This window comes from Mastigoproctus giganteus, chromosome 12 (genome assembly GCF_048544385.1).
Source record: "Mastigoproctus giganteus isolate SK-2022 chromosome 12, ASM4854438v1, whole genome shotgun sequence".
NCBI classification, from domain to species: domain Eukaryota; kingdom Metazoa; phylum Arthropoda; class Arachnida; order Uropygi; family Thelyphonidae; genus Mastigoproctus; species Mastigoproctus giganteus.
Genome location: NC_143586.1, coordinates 133928021 through 133953731, shown reverse-complemented (window position 1 = coordinate 133953731; position 25711 = coordinate 133928021). Strand labels below are relative to the sequence as shown.

General features: G+C 38.3%; 1 protein-coding gene across 1 annotated transcript in view; it reads right to left on the bottom strand.

Annotated features, from left to right (window-relative positions):
• LOC150077441 (soma ferritin-like) overlaps positions 1–24052 on the bottom strand; it is a 70708-nt gene extending 46656 nt beyond the window's left edge. Inside the window, exon 1 of the mRNA XM_090386456.1 lies at positions 23796–24052. Coding sequence (XP_090242582.1) covers positions 23796–23900 — 105 coding nt within the window. The 5' untranslated portion in view covers positions 23901–24052. The remainder of the gene's footprint in view (positions 1–23795) is intronic.
• Between the last annotated feature and the right edge of the window lie 1659 nt (positions 24053–25711).

Here is a 25711-nt window from a genome sequence, read left to right as displayed (position 1 = left end):
ACGCCTCACATCTCCGACGCATGGACATCCGAACATTCTGGAATACTCCAGGCGAATTTCTTCGGCAGCTACTGCGATTCTTGCAACCAGCTCCTCAGCATTGTCAACAGGGGTGTCATAAACTAGCGATTTCATATGACCCCAGAAATAAAAATCAAGACATGATAGGTCGGGTGACCGAGCAGGCCAACGCACGGGACCACCACGTCCGATCCACTGTTGACCAAATGTGACATCCAGGTAGTTATGAACATCTCCGCTATAATGGGCAGGGGCTCCATCGTGTTGGAACCACATTGTCTGTTGCGTCGATGCAGAAATCTGTTCATCTCTTAAAAGTTGTCACCTGACCTATCATGTCTTGATTTTTATTTCTGGGGTCATATGAAATCGCTAGTTTATGACACCCCTGTTGACAATGCTGAGGAGCTGGTTGCAAGAATCGCAGTAGCTGCCGAAGAAATTCGAAATTCGCCTGGAGTATTCCAGAATGTTCGGATGTCCATGCGTCGGAGATGTGAGGCGTGCATTGTAGCCCGTGGAAGAAACTTCGAACACTTACTTTAATCCATGTACCTTTTGCTTCTTTTCATGTATTATTAAAACGATTTCTCACTTACGGTCTCTTTTCTTTATGGTGCTTCTGTGTACAACACCGCTTCAGGAAAGCATTTCCGACCCCACATTGCTATATGATTTCGAGTTGTCAGGATGTACCCTACCCCTCTTAGAAGTTCTGAATCGTTTAACTGAAACACCCTGTATATATATTGTTATAACTGCATTGGGATATAAGTTTAGGGTGATAATCTTGTACTGAAATTTTATTGAATTGAATTCATGACTCAGACCAGCGCAGAAAAGCAAAACACTCAAACTAATGGGAGCACTGTGGCTCAGGGGAGAACTGAGGGGGGGGGGGGTTGTCCTCTGAATCACAGCCTTTTGAAATGCACTGCTTGTTTGATGTTTTGGAACAATCGGGAATGGGACATGATATTGCCAAGGGGAATGTCTGTGTATGCGCGATGTAAGGAAATCAGGTGACAACTTAGCATTGTTATGGGCCTATACGAGAGCATGAAGGACAGGGTGGATGCCCTCGAAGGATCTAAATTGAGGGGCCCAATTAAGCTCTCAGCTGCCCACATCAATGCCAGAACTTGCACTTTTATCACGCAACACAGCTGCAACCCCCCAAGGCAGAATGCACTGGTCCCACAGGAACTAGTAGTTGTCGGTGACTATTGTCAGGGAAACGGGGAACATGGTGTGTAAGAAGGATAGGTGGAACAGAACCAGGATATGTCTGCCAGGGACAAAGGTTGATGACGTAGAGCAGATATCTTTTAAGGGCACAAAAGGTGATGTTGTACACGTTGGCACTAATAATATTAAGAGTAGGACACTGGCGGAATTACTTAACAAGTACAGGTCACTGTTGAAAAAAAAGCCGTGAATTAGGGTTGAATTTGAAAGTGTTTGCAATTCAGCCCAGACACTATAGGATGGAGTATATGATGAGAGCCTTGTCGATAAATTCAGCCCTGGAGAGGTTGTGCAAGGCTCAAGGGGAAGGCTCAAGGGGTAGAATCTTTTTCAGCCTGGTCTGTATTTGTTAACAGGAGAGACTGCTTCTACAGGGATAGGATACACTTAAAAAGAGGCCCCGGGTGCCAAGCGATTGTGATCGAGCGTTTTCTCTGTGATTAAAGTGTGATTATTCAAAAGCGATTTAGAGTTATATTAAGTTCCTGCCCTTAAATTTATTTATTTAAAATCAGCTACTGTTACAAAAGTACTTGTACAGAGCAAGAAAGAAAAGTTACCTTTCTTTATTTCTCTTATATCTTTTACTAACACTTACTACTTTACGCTTGGTCACACCGGGCACTGCTCCTGCCTCCCCGTGGCGGGGCCGGAAATCTTGGCAGAAAAGCTAATCTGCCAAGGGCCAAAAGGAGCAAGCATGGACCAAAATACGTTTCCGCCTCTAGAGCCGACAAGCTCTCGGCCAGAGATAGACATTGACCATAACATGTCGCAACCCAAAAGGTTGAAAACCACTTCCTCAGCGGCAATTTATCCTACATTCCTTATAATGCACTCTCTTGCAGATCAACCTCTGAGTAAGCTCTCTCCGTTCCTTATCCAGAAACACCTGGAAAGTCTGGCAGGATCTCCTAAGACAGTCCCTTCTATTGGAAACAGTAAATTGTAAACATTCAGAGAAACTGCTAAAACTTACAAGCTTTGCTGGAATTCCAGTAAAAGTTTCTCCCCATGCTACCCTAAATACATCTAAGGGCGTTATATCCAGCTGGGATCTATTGAATGTCACGGAGGAGGAGATAACACAAGAGCTTCAAGATCAAAGTGTCATTGCTGTGAAAAGAATTATGGTGAAAAGAGAAAATATACTCACACCTACAAGGAATATTATTCTAACTTTTAACACGCCAAATCTACCACCATCGATAAAAGCAGGCTACTTACTCTGCCTGCATTAGGCCATATATTCCTAACCCATTGAGATGTTTTAAGTGCCAGAAGTATGGCCACTCTCAAACGGCGTGCAGAGGAAACCAGGTTTGTCCTAATTGTGGGTCCGCTGAACACACCCAAAGTGACTGCTTGGCAAAAGAAATGACTTGTCCCAACTGTAAAGGAAACCATCCTGCCTACTCAAGGACATGTGACAAATGGAAAACCGAAAAGCAAATCGTAAAATATAAGATAGAAAATAAAGTAAGCTTTCAAGAAGCACGGAAATTACTCACTCCCACTATAAATAAACGTACGTACGCCAATATTGCGCAAAAATATCAATCAGTAGCCACCCAAACTGATGTTACAGTCCCTTCAACCACCTCAATCTCTGACTGGGCTCGGACTGTTCTCTCTCAGCAACAGTCCAATGTCCCGAAACAGTTGAACCAGGCAAGTAATACTGCACTTACAGTACCAGCTACATCTCCTTCTCCTTCTCCTCCCCCAGTGATTTCTTCTATATCAAATAATCGTAACTCAAATTTAAAAAAGAATATCCAAGAAACATCTATGGATACTATTGACTCATCCAGACAAGAAGAACCGATCTTAGAAATATATGCGGAAGAAGAAATGGACACCGGTCGACCATTATTCCCAAAAAAAGACAAACCAAAGCCTGAACGTCACAAGACAGTCACATCAAAAAAACAGTCAGAAGCAGCTTCTTCTACTAAACATCAATAATGCCTTACATTCTACAATGGAATTGTAGAGGATTTCGTAGCAACCTTAACGATATTCAAGTCTTAATTAACCGCTACTCTCCAGTTGGTTTCTGTCTACAGGAAACCTATCTAACTCCGCAAATTTCCGCCAACATAAAGAACTATGCCATCTATCGGCACGATCGTAATAATTCAAATGCTGCCCGTGGGGGCATGGCCATCTTGGTCAGCTCAAAGATCCCTACCAAGCAAATTGTTTTGCAAACTACAATTGAAGTTGTAGCCGTACGCTTGATAACTCAGATTGCGTTAACACTAGCATCAGTCTATCTCCCACCAAGTCATACCTTCTCTTACCAAGATCTGGAAAACCTGCTAATGCAATTACCACCCCCTGTCTGTATGTTGGGTGATTTCAATAGCCACCATCCCTTATGGGGATCAACAAAATTAGATACACATGGCCGCCTAATTGAAACTTTTCTAGACAAGCAAAACCTTACTGTTCTTAATACTGGCGCACCCACTCACATACAATTACCAACTGGACAAACTTCTGCAATTGATCTATCAATATGTTCCCCGAATCTGTTTCCAATCATAGAATGGTCTGTTTTAGATGACCCCTTAAACAGTGATCATTTTCCGATTATTTGTGATCTGCTCACTGCACAGCCACCAACAGTCAAACCCTGCAGGAAATGGAAGTTCTCTCAAGCCAACTGGGTCAAATTTCAATCAGCTGTCACCCTGGATGAGCAATATATACGAACACAGTCAATAGATGAAGCCACAGATTATATCACTTCACACCTACTATCTGCAGCTAAATGTTCAATTCCATTGTCGAATCCTCAATTCCGGCAGCACATTAACTACTGGTGGAATCAAGAATGCACAGTAGCTAAGAAGTTAAAAAATAAAGCGTGGAATTTATTTCGTAGATCCCCAACCACAGCTAATCTTATCAATTACAAGAAACTAAGAGCAAAAGCACGTCGTATTCAAAGAGAAGCCAAGAAAAATTCTTGGATTCGGTTTGCTTCTACCATAAACAGAAACACTAACTCCAGGTTAATATGGAAGAAAATCAGGCAGATTTCCGGAAAATTTCCAACTACCCCTTCACCAATTCTTTCATGGAATGGGCAAGAACTATCTGCTCCTGAAGACATTGCAAATGCCTTGGCCAAAACCTTTGCCGAAGTTTCTGCGACATCAAATTATTCTCTGGTTTTTCAGAAAATAAAGACCCAGACTGAAGAACGAGCCATCAACTTTCGAACATCAGTTTTCTTTCCATATAACCAGCCTCTTCAACATGCAACAGTGCCGCTGGACCAGATGGAATATCTTACATTATGTTACAAAACCTTGGTGACAGAAATTTACAAATACTGCTGGTCTACTATAACCGGATATTTATGGAAAACATTTATCCCAGCTCTTGGCATCATGCCACAGTTCTTGCCTTTTTGAAACCCGGTAAAGATCCTACCAGTCCTAGCAGTTATAGACCTATTTCTCTATCCAGTTGCCTCGGTAAATTACTCGAAAAAATGATCCATAATCGCCTTGTTTGGATCATCGAAACGCAACAACTAATTAGCAATAATCAGCATGGCTTTCGAAAGAACAGGTCCTCCTTAGATCTCATGATCAAAGCAGAGTTTGCAATTCGTAATGCCTTTGTAAAAAATGAACATCTTGTTATGGTTTCCATAGACATAGAGAAGGCATTTGATACTACCTGGCGTCGTGGAATCCTCAGTGACCTCCATGCTCTAGGTCTACGAGGCAACCTGCCTATATTCATCAGGAACTTTCTCAGGACTCGTTCGTTCCAAGTTCGATACCGCAACTCGCTTTCTATGTCATTTTTACAGGAAGAAGGAGTGCCACAAGGATCTGTACTGAGTGCAACTCTTTTTGCCCTAAGAATCGATTCCATCACAAAAGAACTTCCAAATACTGTTGAGACCTACCTTTATGCCGATGATCTCTCTATTTCTTGCCATTCTCAGAATATGAGATCCATTGAACGACAGCTGCAGATATCTTTGAATAAAGTCCAAAGGTGGGCAAAGTTAAATGGCTATCGTCTATCACAGCAGAAAACTGTTGCAATACACTTTTGCAATCAACGGAAAATGCATACAGATCCCGAACTTCAGATGCAAAACTTTACCGTTCCAGTGACTAACAACAAATTCTTGGGATTAATCCTTGACAGGAAACTGAATTTCCTTGAGCTCATTAAATCTGTGCGTATATCCTGCCTCAAAAAGCTGAACATACTAAGAGCTTTATCTGCCTTGTCTTGGGGAGCAGATCGTACATCTTTGTTGCTCTTATATAGAGCATTGATCAGATCCCGATTGGATTATGGTGCTCCTCTTTATGATTCCGCCCGTAAGAGTACATTGAGATGGCTGGATCCTATACAGCATAGCGCATTGCGGATTGCACTTGGTGCTTTTAGGACATCTCCTACTCATAGTTTGTACATCGAAGCTGATGAACCCCCCCCTTCACCTCCGCAGAAAAACGCTGCTTCTAAAGTATGCAGCCCGAATACAAAATTGTGGTCATCATCCTGTTCAGCCATACCTCTTTAATCCACCTCTTCAAAATCTCTATAGAAATAAACCCAGTAAAATAAGACCGGCAGGCTTACGCCTCATTGAGTTAATGCAGAGTTGGAACGTTCAAATTTTCAACAGGCAACATTTAATGAATTACTCCCAACTGCCATGGATTCCGCCACCTCAGTTATATTTGGATACTTATCTTGACAAATGGGGAAAGAATCGTCTACCAACACTCAATATGAAACAACTCCATGCAAGCCATATTCAGAAATACATTGATTTTTTGCCCATATATACTGATGGCTCCAAATCACATTCAGCCGTTGGAGCAGCGGCAGTATTTCCCTCTACTATCATCTCAGCTGCCCTTCCACCTGAGTACAGCAGCTTCTCCGCAGAACTTCATGCAATAAAATTAGCTTTAGAAAACCTGAATCTCAACCCATCTGTAAAATATGTTGTATACACAGACTCTCTCAGCTCAATAACTGCAATGCAAAACTCCTCCTACAAGGCTCATCCTGTGTTAAATCAAATCGGAAGACTCCTATTACAAATTGAAGAACGTCATCAATCAGTGACCTTTTGCTGGATCCCAGCACATTCGGGGATAAAGGGTAATGAACTTGCTGATGAAAATGCTAAAAATCCGTCAACCTTTGATTTAACCTCCAGTCCGGTTCCAGCCTCTGACTACTGTCACATCATACGAACAGCAGGTTTCGCGAAGTGGAAAGAGCTATGGCACACACAAAAGAATAATAAACTCTATCAGTTGAAACAGGATCCAAAGCATTGGCGCTCTAGCACCAAAACAGTGCAAAGAGAAGAAGTGGTTCTTGCATGGGCACGTATTGGACACACATATCTGACCCACCTCCATCTGCTCAGAGGTGAAGATCCTCCTCAATGTCCATACTGTTCAGAAAATTTAACAGTCAAACATATTCTGATTGACTGCCCTCAATATCAACAGGACAGAACATCCGTCCTGTGTTCCCTGAGAAATCTACGAGAACCAATGACATTGCAACATATTATTGGAGATGATGCAAACATCAATGAGTTTTTCTCTTATCTGAAAATAATTGGACTTTATGATAAATTCTAAAATATCTCTGTAAACGCAACCAAGCTGTTATGGCTAAATTATGTTTTTAGCTATGCTTAAATTTTGTGTTTAGCATTTTCATGTGAATAGGCGCATTATAGCCACAGCAGCTTATGCGCCGATAAACCCCCACAACACACACACACACACACACACACACACTTAAAAAGAAAGAGTGCAAGAATATTTGCTGATTCTATTGAGGCAGTGTTAGGTGCATTGGAAAACTGCTGGCTTGGAGGGGATACAAGGACTAATAGAATAACAGTAGCCGCTGGCAGAGGTGAAAGTAATTCTTGCACTGCTTCTATTGGAATGAGCAGCAGCCTGGAAAACAAGACGCAGGGTATTTCAGAGACTGCAGGGAGTCACTGCGGTACAAGTAAACACATGGGTTGTGTTAGGGTAGCTAAGAATAAGAACAGGTTCATGTATACTTGCATATACACCAATGCTAGGAGTTTGGTAAATAAATTTGACGAATTTGAGGTGTCGGTCAAAACATCAAAGGCAGATATTGTTGGGATATTAGAGACGTGGTGTCACACAGATATAAGGAATGCAGAACTGAAATTTGGGGAGTACAATGTGTACAGGAAGGATAGACAGGGAGGAGGGGTTATGCTATTAGTTAAGAATACACAAAATCCAAGGAAGTGCAGCCAGCCCCCATTGCTGAGCGGTGCAGTGTCGAGTCTGTTCGGTGTGACATAAGCACTGGGGGATCAAACTGCGAGTAGGAGTGTATTGTAAGCCTAAGGACTCTGATGAATATAATTATCATTATAAGACCCAGTAAATCAGGGTCTTATAATGGGGGATTTTAATTTCCCGGATACTGACTGGAATTTGTGGTTTGGTCACTCGCACACTAGCAAGGCTTTTGTGGATTTATTGGATGATTGTTTTCTACATCAACATGTTCAGAAGGCAACTAGAGGGAGTAACACTCGATCTGATTATCAGTAGTGATTCTTCATGCATTAAAAATCTGCAGATAAAGGAACCACTAGGTGGCAGTGATCAGTGTACTGAAGTGGGATTTATTCAAAGAGGTAACTACCATCAGGGATAAAGGGAAGGGTTTTTGCTTTTGTAAAGGCAAATACGGTGGTCTGAGACAGTATTTAAATTCTATATGGTGGGACCAACTGATGTTACCAACAGCAAATTCAAAATGGGAGGCATTCAAAGAATTAATCTTGGAAGCTAACATGCTTTACATATCAACTAAGAAATACTGTTCAAGGTTCAGGCCTAAATGGATATCAGATGAACTGATGAGACATGTGGCAGAGAAGAAAAATGGATGGGATACTTATAAATTAATGGGTGACATGAAAGCCTATGATAGATATAAGCTGGTCTGTAACCAAGTCACAAAGGAGATTAGGCAGGCAAAGGCAGATTATGAGACATCTTTGGCAAAGGATGCAAAGAAAAACAGCAAAGAGTTCTTTACTTATGTAAACTCTAGAAGAAAAGAGATGAATCAGATTGGTCCACTGGATATTGATGGTTCAACTGTTGATGATCCTGCTCAGGGGGCTAACAAGCTAATTGAGTATTTTGCATCTATATTCACACATGAATTATTCAGTGAGGGGAATGCCAGAGGTGAGTTAAACTCTGGCAGTGAGCTAAATGATTTTGTAAAAACTGAGAGGGAAGTGGAGGAGAAATTGTTGAAGATAAACATAAAAAAGGCACCCGGGGTAGATGGGATCTATCCAGTTATATTAAAGGAGGCAGCAAAGGAAGTAAGCAAACCCTTAGCCATAATTATAAGAGCTTCCTTGGACTAGGGGGAGGTACCCACAGACTGGCGATGTGTAAATGTGACCCCAATTCACAAAAGAGGATCAAAGGCTGACACAAGTAATTATAGACCTGTGAGTTTAACTTCTGTTCCAGGAAAATTAATGGAAGCACTGGTTAAAGAAGCACTGCAGGATCATCTAGACAAGACTTCAGTTATAGCTCAGACATAGCATGGTTTTGTTAAGGGAAAGTCTTGCCTGACCAATTTGATTGGATACTATAATGTGGTCACGAAGGAACTGGATGCAGGGAATAACTTTGATATCATATATTTGGATCTTAGAAAGGCCTTTGATACTGTTGCACATGGAAGACTGCTGCACAAATTGGAGCAGTGTGGCATTGGAGGCAAATTGCTACTATGCATAAAGGGATGGCTGAGTGGGAGAAGACAGATTGATAATCAATGGACACTGCTCATCATGGACTAATATTATTAGTGGAGTCCCTTAGGGTTCAGTGTTGAGTCCATTGTTGTTTTCTGTATTTATACAAAATATTGATGATGGTATATCAGGCTTAATGTCCAAGTTTGCAGATGATACAAAGGTTGGCAGGGTTGTTAAGGACACTAATGACAGTAAACTGCTATAACAGGATCTAGAAATGGTGAGCAGATGGGCTGAGAGGTGGCAAATGAAGTTTAACATTGACAAGTGTAAAGTACTACATATGGGGAAACAGTAACCCCAGAGTAACATATCAACTCTGTGGTACTACACTGACAGTGGAAGAGAATGAAAAGAACCTGGGGGTAATTGTGCAGGCAGATATGAAGTTTTCTGAGCAGTGCAGACGGTCTGCAAGAGTAGCTCATGGTGTCTTGTCAAAGATATACAGGAATTTTTTCTAGCAGGGATAAGGAAGTGATTATCTCTTTGTATAAAGCAATGGTTGGGCCACACCTTGAGTACTGTATACAGGTCTGAAGGCCTCATTTCAAGAAGGATGTAGAGCTGCTAGAATGAGTACAGAGAAGGGCAACAAGATTAGTGAATGGAACAAAGGGTTGCTCTTAAGAAGAAAGGCTTAATTTTTACAAATTACAGTGTCTGGAGACTAGGCACCTGCAAGGTGATCTGATTTAGCTGTATAAAGCAGTGCTTCTCAAACTTTTTTGGATCACTGCCCTACTAAAAAAAAGCCCTCGCCAGGGCTTTTTATAGCCCACCAATATAAAGTGAAGCTAAATAACTGAAATGAATATTTGTCTATTTGCCTCCAAAAACGTAAATGCAGCCCTGCACGTATGTGTGTGAATTATAAAGAAAACTATTTACTGCACTTTATTCCTTCTTCGTAAAAAATTACAACTACACAAATAAGTCATGACATTAATGGAAATAGTTTATTATATTTTAATATTTAATGCAATGGATAAGCTTAGTGGAGATTTATTAATCTATCAATATTAGGTTTAATATCTGTAAGTAGAAGTCTTTTCGCCACATTTAACAATATCCAGACAATCTTTGTTTTGTCAACAATTAAGATACAGCACTGAAACCGGTTTCGACTAGATATTCATTTAAGGGATAGTTAGTCTGTAGCACACTAACACAGGTGACTCAGGCTATTTGTCTGTTCAGCCTAATCATATAATTTATGTAGTCAGCATTTGGTCAAAGCAATTAAAGGCACGAATTATTGCAAGCCGCCTGTTGAACACAATAATACCTAATGCCCCCTGTCATACACCTTCATGCCTATTCCCCCGTCGCTCCATTTCATACCTAACGCTCCCCAGGGGCAATATCGCCCACTTTGAGAAGCACTGGTATAAAGCCTTTAATTGTTTGAGCATGCTCAATGCTGATGGGATTCTTCCTCTTGCTCAGAATAATCACCTGAGAGGGCATAAACTTAAATTGGGGAAAGACAGTTGTAGGACAGATGTGCAAAAGTTTGCCTTTACCAGCGGATAGTTGATTGGTGGAACAGACTTCCATCTTTTGTTGTGGAAGTTGATAGCCTAAATAAATTTCAAGGCTGAGCTGGACAGGTATTTGGAGCAAACGGAGGGGTGAAATGGGAGCATTTTTTTTTTTTGGCTGATGCTGCATAAGCTTGCTTTCTTGCATTGTATGCCTCTACTAATGCTATACAGAATCAGACAAAAAAAAAAAATTTTTTTTTTTAAATTTCCCATTTCACCTATCCATCCCCTCCAATAGTTTGTCTACTTCTTCCATAAATCTATTCAAACTATCCACTTCCACAACAATGGAGATAATCCTGTTTCAGCAATCAACTACCTGTTGGCCGAATGAAAAATTTCTGTACATCCATTCTAGAAAATATATATAGAGATTACCTCAATTCAGCTTTGTAGGATGTCTTCAACACGACAAAATTTTGCAGGTGGTAGATGACTCATTAGCTCCCTGTTAGAGTTTGATAAACTTCTAGTATCCCCCCCACCCCTAAAGAATTCCTCATGTGTGAATTGGTTGCAAAATACCTATTCAGCCTGTCAGAAATCTGAACAGGATCATCCACGACTAATCCATCAACATCAAGTTGGCCAATGTGATCCATCCCTTCCTTCTGCTATTAATATAAGTAAAGAAGTCTTTGCTGCTTTTCTTGGCATTCTTTGCCAGAGACCTCGTAATCTGCCTTGGATTCCCAACCTCCTTTGTGATTTGATTATAGGCAAGTTCATATCTTACACAGGCTTCTGTATCAGCCAATAATTTATATGCATTCCATGTATTTTTCTTCTCTGCACATGTCTCAGTACTTCTTCTGACATCCATTTAGGTCTAAGCCTTGAACTGTATTTCTTAGTTGGCATTTTCACCTTTACAATGGGGGGACTGTTAGTAATCCTGGGTATAACCTCCATGCACAAGCACACTGTGGGTGACCACCCAGGTGTGAGCCAACGTAAGCAGGGATCGAGGTGTGGTGCCCACACCACATGGAGGAATGCCACTCCTCTGTGTTACCAGGCAGTTCTAGGTGGTAGATGACTCATCAACCGTTGCAATACCACCACTTTGCTCATTGGAGGCTTGAAGTGGTGGAACCCATGTTTAGCCTCCAGAGCTAAGTTCCGGTCAACCCTTCCTCATCTCTTCCATCATGCAGTATGATTGATGACTTCTGAGGTTATGATGAACATCGTGGCGAGATCCAATTCTCCTTACATTTCGAGGGTACAGCTCTAAAACAGTATTCACAGACCGGCCGCTAGTTAGTACACCGGACCGAACCTACTGGTAACTCTCTAGGAGGCTTCCAGATCAGCTAGTGTATAATCTTGCTACCTCTACTCTGCCAGATAGTGACTGGAGGGAGTCCGAGTAGTGTGTATGCAGAGAGCATTGTGGAGGCCACATTATGTCAAGGATCTGGATATATTCTTACCATGTGAACGCCATATCCAAAGATTTCATTACTTCATACAGAATGTCCCACCCTCTTTTTCTTACTATTGAATACACTATGAATTGTCAAAACTAACAGAGTAAGCGTATCTGCAAAAAGATCTAAACCTCCCAACAGTTCCTAATTCAATTAACAAATTTAGGTGGTCTTGATTCTAATCTCAACGATATCCATTTCCAGTCTGCCAAACCCCATGCACTTTTTCTGACAGAATCTCAGTTATTGGTTGATTCAACTACTGCTCATCTCAGTTGACCAAATTATTCACTGTACGATTATTTTCGCCTCGAAGGTAGTACTTGTGCATATGTCCATTCCGATATTCCCTGTCAGAGATTTGGTAATTTGGAATCTCCTCTTTTTGATCTTCTCTGGCTTAAAATCTCTCTACCTCGTGTCAAATTCATCTGTTCTCTCTACCGTTCTCCCAACTCCATTAATCAGTTGGAGCTCTTTGACTTCCTCTCTTTGCAACTTGACTTTCTCCAGTCCAACTTTCCTAACAGTGAGGTAATATTCCTTGGCGATTTTAAAATTCCCAACTCAAGCTGGCTCCTGTTTTCTAGTCACACCGACAGAGCTGGTCGAGATGCTGAGGCTTTTGCAATTACTAATGGCCTTGCACAGATTGTTCATTTACCTACAAGAATACTGGACAATCCTAACCATACAGACAATACGCTTGATCTTTTTCTCACAAACAACCATTCTAAGTACACAGTCTAAGTGAGAGGTCCTTTAGGCACCTCAGATCACAACTTGTTCACTGTCTCTTCTCCAATGGAGCCTTCATCTCATGGTTATTCCCAACCTCGTATTATTTGGCATTACAAGAATGCAAAACTGGATGACCTGTGAGATTTCTTTTCTTCTTTTCCTTGGTCGGATTACTGTTTCAAAACTTCTGATGTTAACGTTTTCTCAAATCGTGTCAGTAAAATTATTCTTGCAGGAATGGAATCCTTTATCCCACACTCCACTTTAAAATCTCGTCCTTTACCTAAACCTTGGTTTTCCAATAAATGTGCTAAGGCTGTTCAAGAGAAGAACATTACATATCGTAATTGGCTTGTTTCTCATTCTTCAGTTTCATTTTCTGCCTACACCAAAGCTCGCAACAATTGTAAAGCAATTATTAATCAGTGCAAACTAGAGTTTGACAGGCTAAGAGTAGAAAACTTGCTTCTTGCCCTAATGGTAGCCGAGCATTCTGTGCCTCCATTCAATGCCTCCTGTGGTCTTCCATCAAAAGGATGTCAGAAGGATTTTGATGCATCTTAATGCCAAGAAAGCTCCAGGTCCCAATGGTATTTCTCCACTTGGTCTCAAAACCTGTGCTCCTGAACTTAATTCTGTTCTTTGCCGACTGATTTCTCTTTCTTATTCCAAAAGGTGTTTTTTCTTTTGCTTGGAAATTTGCTCATATCCAGTCAGTTCCTAAAAAGGGTGACAAAACCCTCCCATCCAATTATCATCCCATTGCAATTACTTCTACTTTTTCTAAAGTAATGGAGAAATCAATTAACCGCCAACTCAAACTACCTAGAAACCTTCCGTCTGATCAATGATCGCCAGTATGGATTCTGTCAGTGTCGATCCACTGGTGATATTCTGGCTTATGTTACCCATTTATGGACAAATTCAATGGAAACGTTTGGTGAAACTTAAGCCATTGTTCTTTGACATTTCAAAGGCTTTCAATCGTGTTTGGCATAAGGGTCTTCTAAACAAGCTTCCATCTTATGGTTTGCCAACTGTTTTTGTAATTAGTTATCCAGTTTTCTCTCTGATCACTCACTGTGGGTGATGGTAGATGGCTTGCTGTCTTCTAACTTCTCCACTAATGCCAGTGTCCCACAAGGTTCAGTTCTTCCCCCCACTCTTTTTCTCTTGTATATTAATGACCTTCTTCGATTGACTGGAAATCCTATCCATAGTTTTGCTGATGATAGCACATTGCATTCCACTTTCCATTTTGAAAAACCTTGTTCTGCTCAATCAGCTTCAACTTCTAGAAAATCTGCTACCAATTCCTTAAATGTCGATCTCCAGGTAATTCTCCAGTGGGGCAAAGACAACTGAGTTGATTTCGATCCTTCTAAAACTCAGTCTTCTCTTATATCTCGCAAAAAGGATTCTTCTGCTTCTATGCTTATCTTTGGTGACACTTCGAATTCTAGGAAAAATTATATATCTCTTTTGGGGATTACCCTGACTTGTAATCTCTCTTGGCACAAGCACATTACAAATACTGCTTCCTCTGCATCTAAAAAACTTGGTTTTCTCTTTTGCTCTTGATGTTACTTTTCTTCCAAACAGCTGTTCACAAATCACCCCTACCATGGAATATTGTTCCCACATTTGGGGTGGTGCCCCCAAAACCTCTCTCAGGCTTCTTGATTCCATTCAGAAGAGGGCAGTTAGGTTAATTAATGATTCTTCTCTAACAGTCGCTCCACTCGCTGTCTCATAGATGTACTGTTTCTGCTGCATGCCTCTTCTACAGATATTTCCATGGGCACTGTTCTTCTAAATTGGCTTCTATAATTCCTGCTCCGTCTTTCAAAACAGTCCGCACACATGCCGCTACCATCCAACATCCATTTACTGTCCAACTTCAAACTCACAGAACCAACTTTTCATCTTCCTCGTTTATTCATTCAACTGCCGTTTTCTGGAACAATCTTCCTTCTTACGTATTTCCTGAAAATTATAGTCTACAGAAGTTCAAGTCCAGTGTCAACAAATATCTTCTTTCATCTTCTCGACCTCCAACCCAAGCACGGTACTAAAGGTTCTAATACCTCTCCTGTTTGGGGTTTACATAAAAAAAAAAAAAAAAAAATTAAGGCCTAACAGCTTTATGATTATTTACCTAAATGCTTCCCATTTAGATTTTTTTTGTTGGTAACACTGGTTCGTCCCACTGTATAGAATGTAGAAATTTTCTGAGACCACTGTAGTCTCCTTTACAAAAACCCTTTCCTTTACCCTTGATGGTAGTTACATCTATAAGTAAATCCCACATCAATACACTGATCCTGCCACTGAGTTCTTTTATCTGCAGATTCTTAATGCATGAAGAATCACTGCTGATAATCAGATCAAGAGTATTGCTCTCTCTTGTCACCTCAACATGCTGTTGTAGAAAACAGTCATCCAATGAATAAAACAAAAAAAGTCTTGCTAGTGTGTGAGTAACCAACCCACAAGTTCCAGTCAAAATCTGGAAAGTTAAAATCCCCTATTATATCACATTCTGATTTACTGGCACACAATCTCTCTATATACTGTAACAAGGTCTATACAAATTAGGTAGATGCGCCAAAACGTGGCAATTGAAGTTTTAATATTGACAAATGAAAGGTGCTTCCTGTGGAGACCAGTAACCCCACCCAGATTAATGCCATGTGGTACCACACTCAGGGTAGTGTAGAAATAAAAATACCTGGAGTAATTTTGCAGTCAGATACGAAGTTCTGTGAGCAGTACAAATAGGTTGTCAATATAGCACATGGGGTTTTGTTAATGATATACATGAATTTTGGAATAAGAAGGTGATTATCCCATTGTAAAGGGCAACGGTTAAACCACATCTTGAATAGTGCATACAAATCTACTGGCCTCATTTTAATTGTTGGGATCTGTTGGAATGACTACAGAATAACAAAATTACTGAGGTTAACAAAAGGTTAATCTTACCAGGAAAGGCTTCAGTTCTACAAACTGCAGTGCTGGGAAAAAAAGCACCTGAGAGGAGATCTGAATGAGGTGATTAATGCTTTGAATAGATTAGGCAAATTTAATGCTGGTGGAATCTTTCCTCTTGCTCAGACTACCCACACACGGTGCATAAAATCAAACTGAGGAAACAGTTGTAAAATTTGCCATTATTAATACTAATGAAACAGAATTATCCGAGATGCAAATCCACAAAGATAAGGAGACAGACAATTGCCCACTACACTGAGCAACTGGCATCTAATCAAGAAATGAATTCAAAAGGATCAAAGATAAATCCAGATTGGGCCAGCCATGTCAGCCACAAATATCACTTGTTCATTACCTGATTTTGGAAAAAAAAAAAAAAATATATATATATATATATATATATATATATCAACTGAAATAGGGAACAATATCATGCAAATAAATTTCATTCACAAAGAATGTCAGCATGGAAAATTTTCTGCCAAATGGGTACCAAAAGGTATGAATACAGACCAGAGGAATTGGAAGAATAAACTTTTGAAAGACAATTCTTGTAAAATTTGTGCCAGAGTCAAACAAGTTTCAACAATCCATGGGGTGGCAGTAGCTTCTCACCAAAAAAAAAAAAAAAAAAAAAAATTTTGGAAGAGGTGGCATCATTTTCTGAGACAAAAAGGAGACATTCATTTACATTCAAATGGTAAATCCATTAAGAGTGAATGTCATTTATTCTTTGTTGTTAATGAAACTGAGCATTTAAACCCAAAATGTCATGAAATTCTCCAGGGAAATCCTCTACCTTCATGGCAATTGTCTATCAGCCACAGCGTTCTAGTAACCATGGAGGCAGTGAATGATTTAGATCAGCATTTCCCAAACTGGAATCCACAGACCCCTTGGCGTCCATAAACTGGTTCCAAGGGGGTCTGTGAAACGGACCCTCTGGAACTGGTCAAATTATTCATTCTATGTATAGCAAATTGATGATAAATAAAGTTATTATATATATTTATGTAAAAATGAGAATAAAGTTGTTTTAAACATAAAACTTTGAATTTCAGAAAACTCAGTGTTCATACATATATACTCACACAGAGAAACATGTGTGAGTGTGTATGTGTTTTTTTCCCTTGTTAATGGCATTATGATATATATATATATATATATATATATATATAGGGATCCATAAACTTTTTTTGATTTTTGAAAGGGTCCATAAAACTCAGTATTTGGGAACCACTGATTAAGATTATAAACTGCAATAGGGACTATTGAAAGGGTGGTACAAATGTTAAAATAAAAATTCACATATTTTATGATCCTAAATAACATTTACAATCATATTTAATAATAAAAATATTATATTCAAATTAGAGGAAAAACTACTAAGTTCTTTTTAAGTCTATTTCTCAAGAAAAGAGGCATGAAAGTTTGCTCAAGACCTTTCATGTTCGAGTTATAAAATACCTTTAATGTATTGCATTATCAGCTAATTCTACTATAATGCTTAATGACATCAGTGATGTGAAAAAAAAATTCTTTCAGCAGTTGTTGCATCTAAAAATCCTACAAAAAAAAAAAAAAAACAAAACTAATTTTCAGTAACTCTGAAAAATAGTACTTTTATAACCCTTGAGGGAGGAGAACTCTAAACTGCTGTATAAGCTTGCTTTCTTGCATCACATGCCTCTACTAATGCTAAACAAATTTTTAGAGAAAAAAAAACAACCTTTTCTTTTTAAAGAATAAGATTATAACTCTTCAAATAACTGAGTAGCATCAATAATTTGCACTTCTGGGTTTCAAAATTCTCAAGCAATTTTTGTAACAGATTTGCAATACCATCCACTGAGATGAAAGACAAGATGCCTAACTACGTGAAAAGCCAATATTCTTTCACACTCGTTTTTTGCTTGTTCTTAAGTTCTATGTCAGGGGCAAGACCAGACATTCTGCTGCCCAAGACAAACTATGAGTATGAAGCCAGTGTTTCAATTAAAGGGCACTGGAATATATATTGCTTTTTTTATGTTTAAGCTATATGACACTGACTTTTGTTCTGTTTGGTATAAAATTACACAATAAAAAATCTGTGTCAAAATTATTACCATTTAGATTAAGATTTCTAAATTTAACCTTTGCCTAATCCAGTGGTCCCCAGACGTTTTCAGTCGCACACCCTTATTTTACTTAAAAGGACTAGCATGCACCCCAGAATAAAAAATTAAATATAATTTTTTATTTATAAAATCAATTATTACATGGAAGGCATTATATCTAAAATCACATTTATAAAATCATATCATTTTAAAAGATCACAAATAAAAAAATACAAAGTAAAATTAAATTGAAGTTAAAATACAAAATGCATGTACTTGAATGTGCATGATTGATGGCATGATCAAATAAAGCCGCGCGATCAAAAAAAATCCACATACTGAAGTACTAAAAAAAAAAAAAAAACACATTTATTTATAATTTTTATTTTCAATTACGTTTTGAAAAACTAGTCTTCATAATTAAGAAATATTGATTTATTGCTGATCATCTTCTGCACCCCACTTTGGAGACCACTGGCCTAATCAACTGCTTTTTTTTTTTAAATGAAAAAGTTAGTGAAAAAAAATGCCACTGGTGTACTCCAAAAAGAACATAGCTTTAAGTGTTGCTATTTTTATATTCTAATTTATAAATTTAAATTTTGCCAATCAATTGCTTTTTTCCTCAATGGGAAAGTTGATCTTTATTTTCAGTTTAGCCTAAAAATAACATTGGTGTATTTCTGAAATGAAGAATCCTTTTTATATGAACAAAAAAAAAAAATATATATATATATGTGTGTGTGTATATATATATATATATATATATATATATATAATAAAAAGAGCAGTTCAATAAGTAATGCACATTGCCCACACAGTGCATAAAAAAAAAGAGGGGAATTTGATGTAAACTTGTACTACTACTACCACCAATTACTCATTAACACACCTAATATATTTTTTCTGGTGTTTTTAAATCTGAAGATGTGGATGGACAAAGTGACGGCAATTCCTAGCAAAAATGTGTGATGGAATTCCTGTTCAAATTGGGTATCAGTCTGCCACATCTAACCATCACAAACTCCTTGTAGACTATGGGGACCAGACGACTGATCAAAGTAACATCCAGAGATGGCTCCATCAGTTTCAGGAAGGTGATGTCAACATCCAACAGAAGATCAACATCTGTCATAAACAGTGAAAACTGAGAACTCACTGACCAGCTCATTCTAAATGAGCTCAACACTTGTCTGTAAAGATCTTCTGGAGATGATTGGCACCAGCAGTCCTAAGTGCTTTAAAGGGGACTTCATATGTGATAACATTGCTCTTCCATTATGGCCCACAAACAAAATGACAATCCATGAAATGGTCACACATGACATTACCTATAAACAAAACTTTCCAAATTATTGGAAAAACTTGTGGCAACCTTCTTCTGGAATCAAAATGGCATCAGTTTTACCATCCCTGAAAAAGCCTAATTGAGCTCTGAAAACCAAAAGACCTAAATTGAATCAGCAGGACATTGTTTCATCAGAATAATGCAAGGTTGCACAAACAGCACAACGACACTGTCAAGCAATGCCCAGCTTGGATGGAGCATAATGTCTTACCCACCCTATAGCCAATGACCTCACCCCATCAGATTTTTTTTTTTTTTTTTTTTTGTAGACTAAAAAGCATACCTGTGTGGTAGTGTGCGAGAGTGATATGGAACTTATTTCTAACATTAAACATTGGTGTAAATGTCAGCCTCCAGATTTTTAGGGTCTGTAGTCTAAAGAAGGACCCTTATGTCTCTCGGTTGTCTGTCTGTCCGTCCATCCGTCACAGCATTATATCTCTGGAACCACTCAACCTATTGACTTGAAATTTTGCATGGGTTTGTACATCATGTGGGCCAACATAATGCCATATTGATCTTTGTTGACAATTTTTATCAGAGAAATGGGGGTAAAATGTGGGGGGGACAAAAATGTTGTCAACAACCTATACCTTATTATACACTGTTGGAAAGAGCTCAACGAGTAGGTTTAAAATATAATTTTAAAATTAAAAATAGTGGCACCATACAGGAAAATGCAAGTAATTTGTGTCCCTCCCTCTATTTCCGTCACTTTTTTTTTTTTTGTCCTCTCCTTTTTCCCATTATATATATATATATATATATAGTAAACCCCCGCTATTCGCGGGGGTTACGTTCCTGAGAAATGCCGCGAATACTGAAAACGCGAATACTGAGTTATGGCTCCCATAGTAATAAAGGGGTTCCGTTCCAAAGTATGAAATATATAAGAAAAACTAGTCTATGTATGTATTATATGTACCTTCATAATATGACTATGTACATAGACAGTACATAGTGAAATGCAAGCATATGGCATCGAAATGAAAATAAGAAACAATTTAATATTAAATGTAATATTTATTAGAAATTTCGAACAAATCTTTCAAACCAGCGCCTTTGCTAGGAAAAAAAAAAAAAAAAAAAAAAAAACTTATACCGCGTTGACTCATTGATTTTATAATGTTTTGCCACTGAGCAGACACTTTCACCATTAGAAATTTTGTGTAATAACTCAATTTTATTCGCTAATGTCATCACCTTCTTTGATATTTTCACATTTCTCTTGTTATTCGTAGCCATATTTTTGTACAGGTTAGAAAGAACTTGTCCACAATAAAGTCACTTTCGTCCGTTAACACACTCGAAAAAGTCTGTTTTACACTGCAAAACGGTAGATTTATCACTTTTGTAAGCATATCAATTTATAAATTGATAAATTTATTCAATTTATAAGCATATAAATTAAAAGCAAATGACGAAAACTTCCATTACAAGCGCATAACACACACTGAACAAGGATTAGCGAAAAACATCCACGCTTGCGATTTTGTCACCCCTCTCCCCCCACCCACTGAGCGCTGTTTTGACCGGGAAAGATTTTAGCCACGCCCATGTTTTTTATGACGGATAATATTCACGGTGCTTTAAAATTCACATTTTTTTAGGTTTCATTTTATATTAAATCAGCGATCGCGAATACGTGAAACCAGATACCGCGAATAGCGAGGGTTTACTATATATAAATATATGGTCAGCATTTTTTTACTGTTTTGGCATGAAATTTTTATGGCTGGATGCCCTTCCTGACGCCAACCCTCACCCTTTATATGGGCTGGGGATATCCGGTGGTCATTCTCTGACCTTCCACATCCTCCATATTTGGTGGTCACAGGCTCGAACTCTGGTCTAATCAGGAAGCGTGTGCTACGTGCTGCTGCTCCTACCCACCTGCCTATGGAGGCACCCCTCTATTTCCGTCATTAAATGGAGCTAAAAATCTAAAAATCACATTAGCTATGCGTTATTCAATGCTTATCAAGGGAAAACTATTCTGATTGAAATCTATCATTTACTTTTTGTGTTAAAATTAAAATACACAATTTTTTTATTGCACTTTGATAGAACGCTTCTTTATACTAAGTAACTCTCCTTTTGGTGACAAAAAAGGTTGCTAAAGAGTTGGTTAATAATTCTATAAGGGTAATTTATTAAATTTTGCAATGAGAAGTATTTTTTTTTAACAATTTTCAAAGCTAGAGTTGTCCCAGCAAGGAGGTACTCAGAGAGCCAGAGTTGAGGCAGCAGTGGTGGAGAGGCGCCTAATCGGAGTCTTGCACGGCCCTCACCTGCCAGTTGCTTCTTCCCCAAGACTTTTGCTTCTCCAGGAAGAAGTCAGAGTCGCTTCTCCCACCCTTATCATTCACAACAACTGGAAAGACTCAAATAGACAATGTTTTTGTTATTTCCTCAGTTTTAGACGAAGCCGGGGTACTAGAAACTTTTCTCAGTTACCATAAAGCTCTCTATTTCAGATACTACACTAACAACCATTCGTGACTACAGACCCTTCAACACGAGTACCCAACACTCAGTAGTTGACCGATTTATTACCAAAATGCATTCACTGCCTGGAACAAAGAACACTGCAGAAAATGAAGCAACTCTGAAAATATCATAGTTGAAAGTTTGTATTTTATGTACATAGAGTATGGTTATAATAGTTAAGATAATAAAAACATTACAGTGTAATGTATTACTTACTGACCCACCCTCATACATAGGTTGTTAACAATGCTTGGTTATTTTCCATTCCTTTATACTAGGATTACCAGCATAATGCTGGTAATCCTAGTATAAAGGAATGGAAAATAACCATTTTACTAGGATTACCAGCATTATGGTTATTTTCCATTAAGGTTATTTTCCATTTACACTAGGATTACCAGCATAATGCTGGTAATCCTAATATAAAGGAATGGAAAATAACCAGTTTCCATTGACTGTTCCTGGAACTGACTACCAGTCTCCAATTTTCAGAATATATCGATGGAAAAGTTACTCATAAGAACTGCCAAATCACATACTTGACACTACTCTCTCTCTCTTTATCAATGTTCTGGACATCATGAGCTTTTGAAATTGTGAATTATAACAGATTTGTTTATCTATACCACGCTGCATTAGTGCAAACTCAGGTGACACAACAAAGGTACGGCATATGTTCTCCACAGGTGCCATATAGCATTAAAGAAAAAGATTCAGAGCAATTGACTACGATTTATTTTAAAAATATGGCTACAGTTTATTATTAAATCATCAGTTATTACAGAAGTCTGTAATTCTTATATAAATGCTAATTGGTGTTAAATTAAGTTACTGAGTTAGGTTTATTCTGTCCTTTTTTTGTATGATCAGTAGTAGAATTTAAGATTTCCTACTCAAGGCTCCTACTACTAATTCCTCCTACTACATTAAGATGAGCATTTCCTACTAATGCTCATAGCAAAGCAAAACAAAACAAGTTGTTGTTGCACAACTTTCACTTTTTTTTTGTAGTGCAACTGGAAGATTAACCTTTTGTTAATTTAACTACATCACCAAAAGAGGTTAGCTGCAAAAAATACAAAATCTTCCATCATGCCATTACTATACCTTTTAAATAAATGGCAGGTTAACCTTTTGGCAATTTAAATTTGTTGGAAAGTAGTGCAATACAAGGGCAACTCGCAAGAAAGGCAATGCTTGATCTGCTGCGAACATTAAGACCATTGCATTAAATACTGCTGAACACAAAAAGGAAGTCCTAATTCCATATAACTTCATCTGTTTGTTAAATTCATTAATTTAACAAATTATTATTTAAATCTGCACAAGGAAATTCAGAATTGGCATACCTTTTCTGTTTTTTTTTTTTTTTTTATTTACAGCCGTTTGGCCTCTGAAGGGAGGATGTAACCCTAAGGGGGGGGGGGGAGTTGATAACCTTAACTTTTACTCGTGTTACTATGGGACCAATAATTTCTCCACGTTATCTCACTCCACTGCCCTCCACCACTGCGCCTCTCTCGCCTTAGGCAAGGTCATCATTAGACACTGATAACAAGACAGAAATAGTTATTTAGCTTAAACACGCAATAAGCTCATGTTTGCAGACAAAAATTGAGCTCTTTACATACTTTCGAGACAAAACATTTTTCTTCATCTCGATATTTCCTACGCTATTACTTATGTCTCTCTCTATTACTCTCTCTCTCTCTCTCTCTCAGGGAAGGGGGGGGGGAGAATTAAAGCACTGAAATTTTAAACCTTCCGTAATATAGCGACGCTACTTAGTTCCTCTACCATATTCGTAGATATTTATATTCATGACTCCGTGGCATATCTCCTAACGGGAAATGCTGTTGTAATACACACCTATGTTTCCTCATCTAAGTTCACCAATGCGTAAATAAATGCATAATAAATTATCTGCTCGTGTTCGAATACATACTTGTTCAGCTGATACGCACAAAATGTATGGAAATAGTTTATAAATGCTAATCACAAAAATATAATTACCATGGACAAGTAAACATAACTGGCATACAGCTCCATGTTAATTTGCTTGTTAATGCCTGCTTCGCAATCGGAGTGATAATTCTGGCGAGGTTGACTGGCTGCCATCTTCACCGGGATCTATAGCTTCAGAATTCAACTGCTGGTAAGAAGAGGACAAAGGCAGGGAATAAGAACGTGGAGATGCTCGTTCAAACACTGTTGAAGCAAAGCATCTACCAACTTTTGACGTCAGCTTCTTCTTCCCAGGTACTTATACTACCAAGGCTGTTCCGTATACTGTCGATACCCATATGGTTTCGAAATGACTTTTTCAATCTTTAAAGGAAATATATAAAAATATTAAGATATTTATAATCATTTTTAACTTTATCCAATCTTTATATAACAAATAAATGTAAAATAAATGACCTCCTAAAATTTACCTTCTAAATGAAATATAAAAGTATCCATTTTAGTGGGGCGTTGGCCATGGTGAACAGTAAATGTATCGGATCAACTAAATCGCGCAGTAATAGTACGGTATTCACCATTGGCATTTCGATTGCATTAGGTGACGAAAAGGTTGCTAACGAAAATAAGAAACAGGATATATTAGATATTAAAAAAATGTAGGGAAAATGATAAAGTCAAAACGTATCGCGCATAATGCCGATATTTGTGAAGAGAAATCTTCATAGAAATTAATGAATTAATTAATGCATTTTCAACCCCAGGGGCTCACATCTGTGAGTATGGGTTTGGCACACCCAGGGTCCTGAGGTGGATATCATCATTCTTCTCTTTCTTGGTGATTTCCTTCTACTTTTGACTCTCTCTCTCTCTCTTAGAATAACTCGGGATTTTTTTTTTTTTTTTGGCTGATGTAGCATTAGCCTCAGGCTTCCTTACACCATACAGCTAATAAAAATAATAAATCGGTATTATCGATATATTAAAGCAATAAGTTTAATTCATGGAAATGTAGAAACAACCAAATAATTTATATCTCAAAATAGTAAGGCAAGTACTGCGCCATGGGAGAATTTATTCTATAAAGAGAGGTGATATTTTGTAAGAGCTGCTTGTTTCCATCCCGCACACAGAATATAAGCATGTACTCTGTAACCACACAGAATATATGATTGCTAGAGTATATTTATGAGAGCAACCTAAGTTACCTAACCACAGATACAACCAATTACTGACATATTGGACGAGTCAAAAGTCCTTACTGGCAATTTTCATTCCATATGTTTTCCCTTATGCTAATTATATTTAGCGATTTTAGTAATTTAAAAAATCGCTCATTGTAATTACAAGTCCGTAATAGTTACAGAATAGTCGGATTTATGCTGTAATCGATTTCTATTCCAGCGGTTCCGAAGCTTTTTATGTAACGTTGTTCACATTGAATAACTAAATTTGTTTATAGAGTCCCCATTGGATAGAGATAATTAGGGAGCTGCTGTTTAAAAACTCGCTATAGCGCAGCCAGTCTTCAGAAACTGTAAAAAAGTGTATGTGATGACTTGTATTCACCCGGTATGTACAGTATATAAAAGAGAAAGGAAGTTGGAGAAACATTGTTTATTCCCCATTAGTCCCACTAAGTCAGTAGAGTTTACAATTAATAATTTCAACAATGAATACAATCGTTAGCCGTATTTAGCAATCACTGCGAAATATTTAGCCATTTTTGTGATGATTGGCTCCAGCTCCTCCCAATCCCCAAGTTTCCTGCTCAAGTAAGCCACCGTCGAGATTATAACTGTCTTCTGCTTATTAATGGCCCGAATGTAATGTTTACCGTTTTGATCTTGCTCTGCCTTTTACGTTCTCCTCAGTCCCCCAATGGAGCCGGTTAAAACAAACTGTATGGCTTCCTCCTTCTTCATCCAAGGAAAGACAAGGGTTATGCTTGAAACAAATTTTAGAGA